Source organism: Lissotriton vulgaris, chromosome 3_1 (assembly GCF_964263255.1).
Source record: "Lissotriton vulgaris chromosome 3_1, aLisVul1.2, whole genome shotgun sequence".
NCBI lineage: Eukaryota > Metazoa > Chordata > Amphibia > Caudata > Salamandridae > Lissotriton > Lissotriton vulgaris.
The window spans coordinates 1,373,339,954-1,373,353,732 of NC_141689.1; the positions used below are offsets into that span (position 1 = coordinate 1,373,339,954).

The 13,779-nt window shown below is 45.5% G+C and overlaps 1 protein-coding gene across 2 annotated transcripts in view; it reads left to right on the top strand.

Annotated features, from left to right (window-relative positions):
- The window catches only part of CORO2A (coronin 2A), a 433,064-nt gene extending 420,464 nt beyond the window's left edge, over positions 1-12,600 (top strand). Inside the window, exons 12-13 of one of the 2 annotated variants that reach the window (XR_015309352.1) lie at positions 7,323-7,817; positions 7,904-12,600. Coding sequence is in view for 1 of the 2 variants with exons in the window: in XM_086961842.1 (XP_086817968.1) it covers positions 7,323-7,454 (132 nt within the window). In the remaining variant the exon portion in view is untranslated. Of the gene's footprint in view, positions 1-7,322 lie in introns of both variants that reach the window. The other variant, XM_086961842.1, reaches the window with a different exon arrangement.
- The last annotated feature ends 1,179 nt before the right edge of the window (positions 12,601-13,779 follow it).

The window sequence follows — 13,779 nt, forward strand, 5'->3', positions numbered from 1 at the left end:
GTGCCCCTAATTATAGAATTGACTTCTGCGAAATTCCCCTTACTTACAACTGAAACTGAAAGACCTTCATAAAGCTTTTTAAACCTGGTGACATATTTCAGGCCAATGTCAGTTCAGTTGCACCCAGTGTGATCCATCGATAGAACTATCAAATGCTTTTGAAAATGAAAAACCCTAATAATATTATCTTTTCCTCTGATCTCCCTCCACTGGGAATCTAAAATTATACCAATAAGATACCAGATAGCTCTTACTTCAACTCAAAGAAATAATATGTCTCACACACTTTCACTATTCTCAAAACTTTCAAAGCTCTGATTTTTATGCAAATGTTCCTGCCTCAGGCCCCACTCACTGCTGCCGCTCCTGCCTGCAGATTCCTTCGCTCGCTGCCCTCTGCTCCTTGGACTTTCCCGCTGCCCGCTGCTTCTTGGATTTCCCGCCGCTGCCTCCCTGCAGCCCCGCCCCCCCTGTGATTCCACTCGCCGCCCGCTCCCACCACCCAGCTGCTCCTCCCTCCCGGCTCCTTACTTATGACGCCCCCAGAGCGACCGCGCGCAGCGGGAGCACCGATTGAGCGCCAAAGGTGCGCCAAAGGTAAGCCTGTCTGCGCCCGTCCGCGCCTGGACCGCGCCCAGCGCCAGAACCCCTGGCCCCCACAGAGGCCACCCCACCCGCCAGACCTACGACGCGGCCACCCTCAACGCACTCAACACTGGCCGAACCCCCGGGTGCTACCGAGCCACCCCGAGACGCACCCATGGACACTTTACCTGCCAGTCCTGCAAGTTCTCCTGCATCCGGACCTGCACCGCACCCACCAAGCCGACCCCCAGCAGCAACCACCTCAAGTGCATCCTGCTCAACACCCGCTCCGTCCACAGACACGCCGTGGAGCTCTGGAACCTCCTCGACTCGACATCCCCAGATGTCGCCTTCCTCACGGAAACATGGATGGACGCCTCCTCAGCGCCCGACATCGCCATTGCCATCCCGGACAGATACAAGATCACCCGGAGGGACCGCGTCAACCAGACGGGAGGAGGCATCACCATCGTCCACAAGAACACCATCCGCGTCACGACCAACTCCGACGACACCCTCAAGCAGCTGGTGACCACCCCCACCCACTACGCCGGCCACACGCTCGACCCCGTCTTCTCCTCCAGCAAGGACATCTCCTTCAGCCACGTCACTGGACTCCACTGGACGGACCACAGCTGCATCCACTTCAGCTTCAGAAGGACCACGATCTACCACCACCAGCACCAGGTTCCCCGAAGAAGCTGGAACAAGATCACAGCCGACCAGCTCGCTGCATCCCTGAACAAGAACCCTCCCGCCAACTCAGCGAACCCCAACCATGCCGCCGACAACCTCACGAGGTGGATCAGCAACTGCGCAGACGACCTCACACCCCTGAGGACCCCTCCCAGCACACCCGGCAGCAAGAAAGCATCCTGGTTCACCGACGAACTCAAGAGCTCCAAGAAGAACTGCTGAGCCCTCAAAAAAGCCTGGCGCAGAGACCCGACTCCAGACAACATGACCACCCTCAAACTCGCCACTCAAAAACACCACCAACTGATCCACACCACCAAGAAAACCGCATTCAAGGAACGACTGGACAACAACGCCCACAACAGCAAGGAACTCTTCAACATCGTTAAAGAGCTCTCCAACCCCAGCGCCGGAAACAACGACATCACCCCATCGCAAGACCTCTGCAACTCGCTCGCCTCGTTCTTCCACAGCAAGATCGTAGACATACACAACAGCTTCAGCACACAGCCGACGCACCCTACAACCGCACCAGCGCCCCCCCACCACCATCCTCCGCGCCTGGACCCCGATCAATACCGAAGACACCATCCGCACGATGAACTCCATCCACTCCGGATCTCCAACCGATCCTTGCCCTCACCACGTCTTCAACAAGGCCGACTCCGTCATCGCACCCCATCTACGGGACAACATCAACGCCTCCTTCGACACCGCAACCTTCCCGGAGAGCTGGAAGCACGCCAAACTCAGTGCCCTCCTGAAGAAACCAGCAGTAGACCCCACCGATCTCAAAAACTACCGCCCCATCTCTCTCCTCCCGTTTCCGGCCAAAGTCATCGAGAAGACCGTTAACAGACAGCTGACCGCCTTCCTCGAGACGAACGGATCCCTCGACCACTCGCAGTCTGGATTCCAAGGCAACCACAGCACTGAGACCGCCCTCATCGCAGCCACTGATGACATCCGAGCCCTGCTCGACAGTGGGGAAACAGCGGCCCTCATCCTCCTGGACCTCTCCGCGGCGTTCGACACTGTCTGCCACCGCACCCTTGTACAGCGCCTCAGCAACGTCGGAATCCAAGAGAAGGCACTGGAATGGATCATCTCCTTCCTCGCCGGAAGGACACAGAGAGTCCGCCTCCCCCCTTTCAGATCAGAAGCCACCGAAGTCAGCTGCGGCGTACCACAAGGATCATCACTCAGCCACACGCTGTTCAACATCATCCCCTCGTGGCCTCAACATCCTCTCCTACGCAGATGACACCCAGCTGATCCTCTCCCTCACCAACGACCCCGCCACCGCCAGAACCAACCTACACGAAGGGATGAAAGACGTAGCCGAGTGGATGATGAACAGCCGCCTGAAACTGAACTCAGATAAGACGGAAGTCCTCATCCTGGGATCTTCGCCCTCCGCCTGGGACGACTCCTGGTGGCCCCCTGCCCTGGGCAGCGCACCCAAACCAACGGCCACGCACGCAACCTGGGCTTCATCCTGGACTCCTCCCTCTCGATGACCAGACAAGTCAACGCCGTCTCCTCGTCATGCTTCAACATCCTACGCATGCTATGGAAGATCTTCCGGTGGATCTCCACCGAAACCAGGAAGACGGTCACCCAGGCCCTCGTCACCAGCTGACTGGACTACGGCAACTCCCTCTACGCCGGTACCACCGCAAAACTCCAGAAAAGACTCCAGCGTATTCAGATCGCCTCAGCACGACTCATCCTGGACATCCCCCGACACAGCCACATCTCCGCACACCTAAGAAACCTGCACTGGCTCCCTGTCAACAAGAGAATCACGTTCCGACTCCTCACCCACGCACACAAAGCTCTCCACAACCAAGGCCCAAGATACCTCAACGACCGCCTGAACTTCTACACTCCCACCCGCCAGCTTCGATCGACCAGCCACGCCCTCACCGCCGTCCCCCGCATCCGAAGAGCCACAACGGGAGGAAGATCCTTCTCCTACCTGGCCGCCAAGACGTGGAACTCCCTCCCCACCCACCTCCGCATGACCTAAGACCACCTCGCCTTCAGGAAGCAACTCATGACCTGGCTGTTCTAGCAGTAGAGGATCCCCCCAAGCGCCTTGAGACCCTCCGGGTGAGTAGCGCGCTATATAAATGCTTTGATTGATTGATTGCCTTATCCCAGCTTACCTATTTGAGGCACATTTTACTGCCTGTACCTTCTGGTGATTAAGAGCATCCTAAGTAATATATGCTCAATGACGAATATTTGCAGCCTATTCAATCTTAGAAGAATTGAGTAGTCCCTATTTTTCTTGTCTATGGTTTTTATCCCATGGTGCTGTAATTCAAAACAACAAATGTACCATTTAATCAATCCCTTGTCAAGGAGAGGTAATTCTTACTCCGTTGCCTAAACAGTTTTTGTCAGGAAATAGTTAATAACATGCTGTTTTTTCAAATGAAATATACATTGAATGAAAGTAATTTTTTTTTTAGAAAAACGAATGGAATATTTGTTACAAAACACCAATCGGGCGTGACAGCATATTTATTTGCATTTGTAATTTTGAAAGCAAAAATCTCTAGCATATTCATTTGGTTTTGTAATTTCAAAAGTAAAAATCTCTATTTTGTGTAAAAGTGAAATCAGCGCTTTGTCCTCATATCAAGTAATTGTATATGAGTAACCTTCTCCTCAATTGCTTTCCTTCATCAAATCAAATGTTCTTGCATCTTCACATTAATGAAGGTAGCCTACTAAGGCGCCAATTTATATTTGTTACACAGATGCCGCAAAACATCTGATAAGTTTGTACTGTTGGTCTTATCAATAAACCCAAATTGTAAATTTTTGATCATACCTTAAATAAACACTAAAACAATGAACTCCTTGTCTTTCCTGCACCCCATTTCCCTCCCTTCATAGGATATGTACATAGTCTTTTCTTATGTATACTTATTTTTGCAGATTCCTCACATTATGGATGTTCTCCGGGTGCAATATCGGGCCTGGAAACTTTTCCCCAAAACAATAGCTCTCCAAGACACCAGGTCATTCCTGTGTCTCCAGTTGTGATTCCCTTCATGCCAGACATAAGGTCATTAGGCACCATATGGCAGTGTCTGGTCCATTCACATTAGTTCCTAATTCTGTGTGCCTCATCAATGCCAGTCCAATGTTTTTCTCTGTGTTTCAACCAACAAAATGACTTGGCAAATCCATCAGCTACAACATCAAATGTCACCTCCGAAGGTCACATAGTTTGAGCCCTATCTGCGAATTTGCAAAAAAAAACAATGCACTAAAGTGCGTTTTTCAAAGTTCCATTTTACACACACACATGCCCTTGGGGCATGTGTGTGCAAGATTTACTCACATGCCGATTTCAGGGGTGCAACAATGTGTCCTTTTGACACCCTGGCACCCTTGAAATTGCATTCTCAATTTGCGATTATCTAATTGAGAATCTCAAATGCAGGATGTCTTCCCATTCATTCCTATGGACCTCTAGGGCCATAGGAATGAATGGGAGGTATTCCTTAATTGCGACTCGCAATTTGCGAGTCACAATTAAGGAAGGTTTAGAAATTGCTATTTTGTTAGCGATTTCTACGTGCATAGGCATTTGCGATTCCTTAATTGCGATTCCTTAATAATTGATGCATGTCCCCCGAATTCTGTGCCCCAAACAAAATTTCTGAAACTTCTGAAACTTTTTTAGTGCCCAGAAAATTGTAAGTGTCTCTCTTTCTATAACCACATAATTTTTCTCAAATATCTCCAATGACCTGGAGGCACGCACAACCAGCCTTTCGTGACCTATGTTTGTTTGAATCAAAACTGCGCCCGAACCTGTAGAGCTGCCATCCGTTGTGTTATATGTCTCTTCGCCTGGAACAAATGCTTGTAAGCAGGAAGCATATCTTGACTCTTCCTATGACCCCTTCAGTGCTGAGGACGTAACGATTACATCCTTGGCCATAGGCACTGGTGTGCCAAGGACGTAACAGTTACATTTGCGGCACACCATTGCCTAATCCCTCACCTGTAAACAGCAGATGGATTTCCTTTTTTTTATAGCCTCAGGAGGTGAGGAAAAGCTTCTCCAACCTCCCAAGGTATTTTTTGTCAATGTGATGGTGATTGTGCGCATGGTGCGCTGACGTCATTACATTGAAACTGAAACTAAAATTAGCTGATCGACTCATTTTAGTTTCACTACTGCAGTGCTTGTGGGGCTATCTCAGCTCCCTGAGTGCCAAAAAACATGGAAAAGGTATAGTTGGTAAAGGGACAATCCCTAGTGGATCCCTGCTTGAGGATCGCTGCAGGAGGGCAATCCCCAAGCAGGGATCCACCCCTAGACAACAGGGAGGGGTGAGCAACCCCTTGGGCAAGGGCCTTTGCTCCCCCATATTAATTTTGACATATTCAGTCTTACTGCCCCCCCTGGGGGGAATCATTTTTATGGGGAGACCAAGGGGAACACTGGGTGGTTGGCGCAGTGATCCCAGACAAAAGTGTAAGTAAAATGTTTGGGTTTTTTTAGCAAAATTTGCAGTTTGCAGAGGATTGTTGGAGGTTCCACGCAAGTCACACCTCCCTGAACTCCCCCAGTTATCTAGTTTTGAGAAATGTCTGGGTTTGGTAGGCTTCCATTGATGGCCATAGAGCCCGGACCAAAAACACAGGTGCCCACTAGCTATGACACAACAACCTATTTTTGCAAGGAAGGCACCTGCGTTTTTGCTCCCAGGCTCAGCGATCATCTAGGAAACCTACCAAACCCAGACATTTCTGAAAAGTATTGAATCACACAGGGAGGGATGTAGGGCTTAATAGGTCCAGCATACAGGCCCCGATCGTAAGCTAAAGACAAAAGGTATGCTGTTCCTTGGGGGCTGGAGGGAGGAAAAGGGTGTCAGACCACGTCAGTAAAGGCAGTTATTAGTAGGTGTTAAGAAAGGGCAAGGTAGTTAGTGCTCGTCCAGGGATAGCTCCAATAAGGAGCAAGGGCCCTCACACACCTGAGGGGTGTCATGCTTCATCATAGGGCAACTCCTTGTTGGGCCGGCGCTGCAATGCCCAACGGGCCCTACAGGTGGGCTATTTGCTATAGGTCTTCTCGGTTTTGCCGTCGAGAAGCTAGACGGTATTATGTGGTAGTGGACCTATGTGAAGTGAGTAAAGGTGGGACTGTGTGGGTATGATTTAAAAATGGCTCTATGCTGACTTCGGTTAGAGCACCACCCTTGCTTGGCTGCCACATTATTGCACAGTAAAAGAATAGAATTTCCCCCTTGCATGCTCGGTAGACACAGTTGATGATGGTGCGATAGTCATTCAGCCAACATGTTACCCGTCATATTATCAGTCCCTCTGCCTAGCCCCCAAACTACCTGGGCAGAGAAGGCAATCCCTTCCCTTCCTCCCAGGATCCTAGTTGTCCCGGACACGTCTGTAGATCTTCTCTTCTGTGTTTAAGTCTCTGTGTGTGCTGAATTCAAGTCACAATTTCAAATCCTGGGTTGGCTGAATCAGGCTGAGGGCCTGATATACAGTTCAACAAACAATCACAAACTTGAGGGATATCCCATTCGCCGTATTACAAGTGCACCAATGGTACGTGTATTCCAGCGGATGGGATAGCTATCACGTTTGTGATGGAGTAACCCATCCGCCAAGCTCTAAATCAGGGCTGCAGGCTCTTATCACTTTGCAGTCAATAAAGGTAGTACCATATGCTGGAACTAGGGGTGCCGGTGGTGCTGCAGAATGATCGATAGAGGGACCGATCAAAGGTTTTTCTTTCAACAGCATTATTTGTGTTTTATAAGATACACTGTCACATGTCTTACGTTTGGACAGCAACCCACTCCGAAAATCATCCGATCATCATAGGTACCCTAATGTCAGCTGATAGCAACTACTGTTATCAAAAGAGTTGTAAAGCAACCACATCAAGTGAATTCCAACAAGGTGATGTTTTGTGGAAGTATGTTTTGCCTCATTGTATGAAAGACAGTCAGAGTAAAAAATCCCTAATTATATTTCAGCTGCTGCAGATGTTTTATCGACAGCAGGATGAAATCCGGCGGCTTCGAGAACTTATGAACCAGAGAGATGTGCAAATCAAACAGCTAGAACTGGAAATCAAAAATGTTCGCAATAGTGCATCTGGCCACTGAGGTATTGAGCCAGGTGTGCTTCGACAGCCATCGGGACATAACTGAGCTGCAAGAAAACATGCCTCAAGATAAATGTTTGTATGTTTTTTTTATGAAAGACAAACATTTCTTTTACTGATAGGAGCCAGCAGAACATGGCGTAGTTGTTTTCTATTTACCACCTTATGAAAATTGTATGTACATTCGCTTAATTTTTCGCAGTTGGGTCAGAACGCTAGAATTTGAAATTAGCCATTTTCCCTGGCTTGTTTCAGTGGACAACACATCTGCTATCCGAACGTTCTCAAATGCAATTGAACTGAAAAAATGGAAAATGGATTCAAGCAATGAATGCAGAAGGTATCTCATTGAAGGTGGTATGGGGTCATAAAACGTATACTTTCCTGTATGACTGGTGGCAAAAAAGTGCTTGGAAGTCTACGTAAAATGTGAATCTTCCTGATATGAAGGCGCATCTGGTTTGTCATGTGATAGATCCTCTGACACAAAGACAAATTGTTACACCAAATTGAATACCGCTGTACAGATCTCCTGCCGAGTGCTGTAATGAATCCAGTTGAGTCTGCCATCTGTACAACCTCCCACTGGCCTAGGAGTAGGCCACATCAACTCCTTTGCCCAGCTTATTGTAGAAGATCTGCTTAGATGCCAAGGCCAGCTATCCTTCTCCAAAGTTAAACAAGAATTGGTAAATCCAATATGTCTTGACTATTTTAGCTCTATTGGCTTTGTCAGTGTTTTCTTTAGATGTGTTTTACGGCAGAGAGGCTGCTGTGCAGCATGGCTTAAAGTGGAAGAAAGACCTTATGATGCTGCCGGCACTGCCGGGCAACATGGCTTCAAAAAATATTGACAAAGGCAATAGATCTTGCATAGGCAAGGCCTATTGGCTTTGCCAATGCTTGTTGCAAACAGCCAATTCATTGGCGTTCTATTCTTGTTCTCCGTGGTAGCACTGGCCCAAGCTGAGTAAACATGTGAGGACATTTGAGGGGGAGTTCTCTTTCACGTGGGTGCTGTGGTGGACCCTCTCTGCGCTCTTCCTTTCATGAGATGTTCCATTTTTTTTTAAATGTCTTCCAGAAACTGGACAAATTGAATCATTTGCTAGCTGTGGGAATATTCCTGACTCTGCATTTCTTTCTGCATTGAACATTTTACATTTTAAATGATTTAGTGCTGGAGTGGTGTCACAGGCACGCAATGCCCAAAGGCTCAAAGGGCTTCAGCCCCCCGTCATGTGTGTCAGCCCGGGCTGAGACAGCTTCCCGGGCACGCACACAGACAGTTTTGAGCTGCTGTAGGATGGCTGGTCTGGCGTCCGTCTTATTGTAGCCGCACCGAGAACTTCACAGGTCTTTAAGAGCCATTTATTTGTTAACGAGGCTATGTTGTTTTTCACCCCTTCCTAGAGCACCTACATCTCCACTCTGCCTATTGCTGGAAGAATTACCCCCCCCAAATCTTTATTAGCCCCCCCCCTCCCGAAATTTGGCTCTAGTTGCGCCTCTGGGGGTCACAGGTGTGGCCTGCTATTGTTATCCTTTTAGTGGGAGGTTTGTCTGGCCTGTTCAAGTGACGTCATCTTTCACTGTGCTTGTGCAATAAGACTGGTCAATGGTGGACACTGCTATATGGGGTATTGGAGACTTCCTGATAGGCTGTTTACTCTAGAAAGCCTCAAGTGCCGGAGTAGAGCCAACTACAAGGTAGGCTACATTTCACTTTGTAAATGAAGAGAGGAAGAAGTAATTGGAGTGCTCAGGTGGACACAACTGTCACCGCTCCTTATTTGACAGCACCCCATCAGGCGGGCATCATATCTGATGTACTCTGTGAGAAAGACTGTCTGAGGGGGAGTCAATAGATGAACAACTCAATGTAATCCGTGAGGGCAGGTGAGAGAATAATTAATATATGGTTATGTTGAGAATGGGGCAGCCTCCTTCACTTTACTGCTTCATGTGGGACACTATTGCAATTGCACAAATCCATTATGGAATGTTGAAGCACACTATTAGATGGATGATATGCTTTACCATTGGTGGTCTTCTACTTGTGGTGAGCCCTTGTTGGAAGTGATGTACTGCATGAGTGACATAACCTGGTATTTGTAAAGCGCAAACAAATCACCCCTAGGGGTCTCAAGGCGTTCGGGGCCGTCAGGAAGATTAAGTCCGAAGTCACATGGTGCTGGGCTGAACTGCCACCGGAGCCGGAGATCAAACCGTGAGCCTGTGCTCCGGAGTCAAATGCCCTGGCCCTTGCACCACACCTCACCTCTGAGGGGTGATCTTATTGTACCTTGGGTCACATTGCTTTGGAATGTGTTGGAGGAAGGATAGGTGATTGATAGGGCATGCTTAGATCATGGTAGCTGGCTGATATGTTACTCTGCAGGTCACATATCTGTTTTGTATTGATTATCATGTCTATTGTTGCACTTAGCTTTGTAGGTGCTATAAAATTGCTTGAAGTAGTATGTCAGCCCCAGAAGGTGCTCGGATCATCTTGCATTTGGTGTCAATTTTCTTTTTCTACATTTTGCTGTTGAAAATAAACACCCAGACGGCTCACTGACCCTCAGCAAGGGTAGTCTTTGTCCTACAGTATCTGAGCCTGGACTCTCATAACCTCCCAGGTATGCCTAGACTGCTCGACCACGGTACCCTTTGGCACTCCATAACCTAATTTGAACTTTGCAACCAGTGAACAGCACATTAGTACCAAAGTCCTATTACAACAGTGGTAAACAATCAGTACTCACAGAGAAGTGCACAGTAACTGTGGATTGCCATGAGCTTGAGAAAAAGCCTGCCAACTGATGGCTGTCTAGCAGTTTCCGAGAATATGGCCCGCTAGGCATGTCTAATGTAGTGATGCTTGAAGAGTTGAAACACAAAGCAAAGTTTCTATGGCAAAGCAAAAGAACTCCTTAAATCTTGCTGCTCCTTTCATATAAACGTGGGGTTTGTTGCCTAAAATAATTCTAAAAGTGATTTGATATGTCTGCATCATAGCGCTTTTTTGATATTCACATGGACAGTGGAGCCGGGGTGGGAAGGTGGGATGGGGGCAATATGGACGATGAGCGAAGGGAAGGCAGGTGGGTGAAGGGAACAAAACCCTATTGCTAGACCAGTGGTATCTATGTCAGAGCTCATTTTGTTCTTACTGCTAGTGGGGGCAGCACAGACAACAGGAGGGAGGCCGGGGGTTTATAAGCAAACACAGACATTTGGAGGGGGGCAAGCAAGCATGGTCAATGGGAGAGTGGGTACATGGGAGCAGAAGGACAATGGAGAAATACAAGAGGGAGCCAGCTGCAAAAGACACACTCTATGGAGTGCTTCACCAAAAAGAAAAAATGTTGCTCCCTAAAAGTGCGAGCAATGGAAGGACACAAGTACTTGAGCCATGCTCCAGGAAAGGGCCAAACTCAAGAAGAGGAAATGACTTCAGCATCCGTTGTCAAATGGAAAGCAAGCAAACGAGAGTGACAATAAAGCCAATCAATGGTAAACAGAGCTCTGCATGTAAACAAAATACCTTGAAAGTGACAGCACAGTCTGAGGCGAGACCTAAAAAAAACAAGTGCTGAGTACATGTGGAAACGAACTCTCCTGCCTGCCTGGCAGGTGTGTTCCCATCATAGAAGAGTATGGAATGCTGGTGACGCAATTTCAAATTGGCGCCTCCTCCTCTCCAAATGGTACCTGGGCAATATGGAAACTTTTGTTTTCAATGCTCTGAATTTAATGGTGTTCACAAAAAGTGGGTTCCCACTCACAATATAAAAAATAGATTATTTGTATGTCACATGTCGTGTGTCTCCAGAGAGAGCAAAATATAATGGCAGAGCGCAAGGAAGCCTTTGTGTGACTGAGTCCATGTGGTGCTTTCAGTACCATTCAATCACAAAGACGCTGGATTTTTTCCATACATCATCAGTTAGATATACAATAGAAATGCTCAAATCAATTGAGATTCTGTTTGACTTTATACTTTGCAACCCTTGTATACTAGCTAAGATGTAAATATTTTAAGAAATAAGTCAGAATATGCTTAGATCAAAGCCTTACATATATAACATGCCTTACTGTATAATAATAAAACTAATACTATTGAAATCAAGCAGAATTGTAGAAACTGTTATAAAGGAAGCCATTCACTGAAAACTTTATTTAAAACGGGAAGTAATGACCGATTTTGGCACTGAAATAATGTATGTTGATGAAAAATGTTTTATGTCATGTATAGAAGTAGATGTTCCCATTTCCTGAGTTCTTGCTGAATACTCTGACAATCACATAATCATAATGATTTTAGCCAACCTTCAAAGAGAAGTTCAGATACCGATTTGTATATATGTGCATGAGTTGAGTGCACATGTAATACAGCCCAGCCTTTGGAAAAATATTGATTCAGTTATTTTTGATTTGTAGCTTTCTGCCATAAAGTTAAGGTTGTATTTTAAATTTGGTGTTTACTAGCACTACACTGTTGTGGCTTTTAGAAATGATACTCAAAGATTCCAGTTCATATGCTGCATTGCAGGACTTGAACACATTTGAGGAGTTCTCAGATTTTTTAATGTTTACTTGAGCATCTCATTGCTTTTATTTTATCTGGAATAAATTATTTAAATTATTTGTAAACAGTGAAAAAAAGAAAAATCACAATTTTGCCCTATGCTTCTATTTTTTAAGATTTATATTGATTTATATTTGTGTTTGTGTTTCTGATCTAACCGCTTAACAACTGAAATTAGAGTCACAGCTTTCTGCCAATTGTAATTATGTTAAATTATTCCGTTTATGTGAAAGTGTAAATTTCTCTTACTTATTCCTGTGAACAAAGACTATTGAATCAGCACTTGAATAAGTTCTTCCTCTTTACAGATGCAACATTTGGTATGGTCGGTATGGTCTGGACCATCTTAAGATGTACTTTGAAAACCTCTGAAGTAAAAATGTGGCAGCAAAATATTTTTTTTTTGCTTTATTACACTGTGCCTAAATATTTTAACAGAACAATGTTTACAGAATTCAATAAATTGTAAAATAAAAATAAATGTAAAGGGTTTTGCAGAACTGTGCGGTGTAAAGGAATGAACTGGAAGATTAAATCCCTGACAAGACATTTACTTTTTTATTTAGTGTGCTATCATTGTTTTTGTGGAGTCAGTAAACATTGATTGCCTTTATACCATTTGTAAAAGATCAAAAATCATCAATAATTATTTTCAGCATGCTTGTAGCCTTCTGCCTGACATTGGTGCTGAGTGATTCTTAAAGTTTTTATGAACTTCTAACATTGAAATGAATTCCGTTTTCGTAGGTTCAACTTTTTATTGGTGTTAAAGTTTATTAACAATTTTAGAGCACATTGTAGAGAATTAGTTGCTTACAAAATTGAGCATATTTCTTACCAGCTGACATAATAAAAAATGGATAGCATTCACCATAGCTGATCAAAAAGTATGTATGGTGGTATGCCATAATATAAAGGTCAATGATATCAAAATTTTGATAAAACGTAATATTTAGGTAGATCACTATATAATTCCAGGCTAAGTTTAGTATTTATGGTAGTACATGCCTTATCAGATAAAGATAGATATGGTTACATTTGATTCAAACTCTCTATTTTGGCACTATCGACATAGGCCATAAAAGAACAACTATTAACATACAATACATCATAAAACACAATAAAACATTAAAACATACATCCAAGGCTCAGTTCATACAAGTAAAGCAATACTATGATTAGCAAAAAATGTTTTTGCAATCATGCTTTGCTTTCCAGGTGTAAGAGGCAATGCTTAAGCAAACAGCAGGAAAATCCATCATGCACAGGAAATGCATGATAGCATATTGATTTCTAAAATTGCGTGAAATACAAATAGATTAAAAAAATATTTCTTTAAATCCAGATAAAACTGACAAAAAATCATAAAGTGCTGAGTGTTCTGTTTTGAGATTCCATCACATGGGCACGGACCAGACTCAGTATGCCATTGATTAATATTAGGGAAAGTGACAAGGTGATGTACAATCCCTAACCGCAATCTAGTAAATTAAATGTAAATGTAAATTGATACTTGTATAGCGCACTACTCACTCGCAAGGGTCTCAAGGCGCATGTACGAATACCGCTGTGGAACCCATCCTGGCTTTCCCTTTGAAGCGTCCACTCCTGGGCACCCCCAAGGTGGAGGCCCGGCATCCTTAGCGTTGTGGGGGCCGTTGTGGAGATTAAGCAAGCTATTGCCCAGAGTTGCAGAGTGGGACTCTATGATTGGAATAGGCACCGAGGCGAG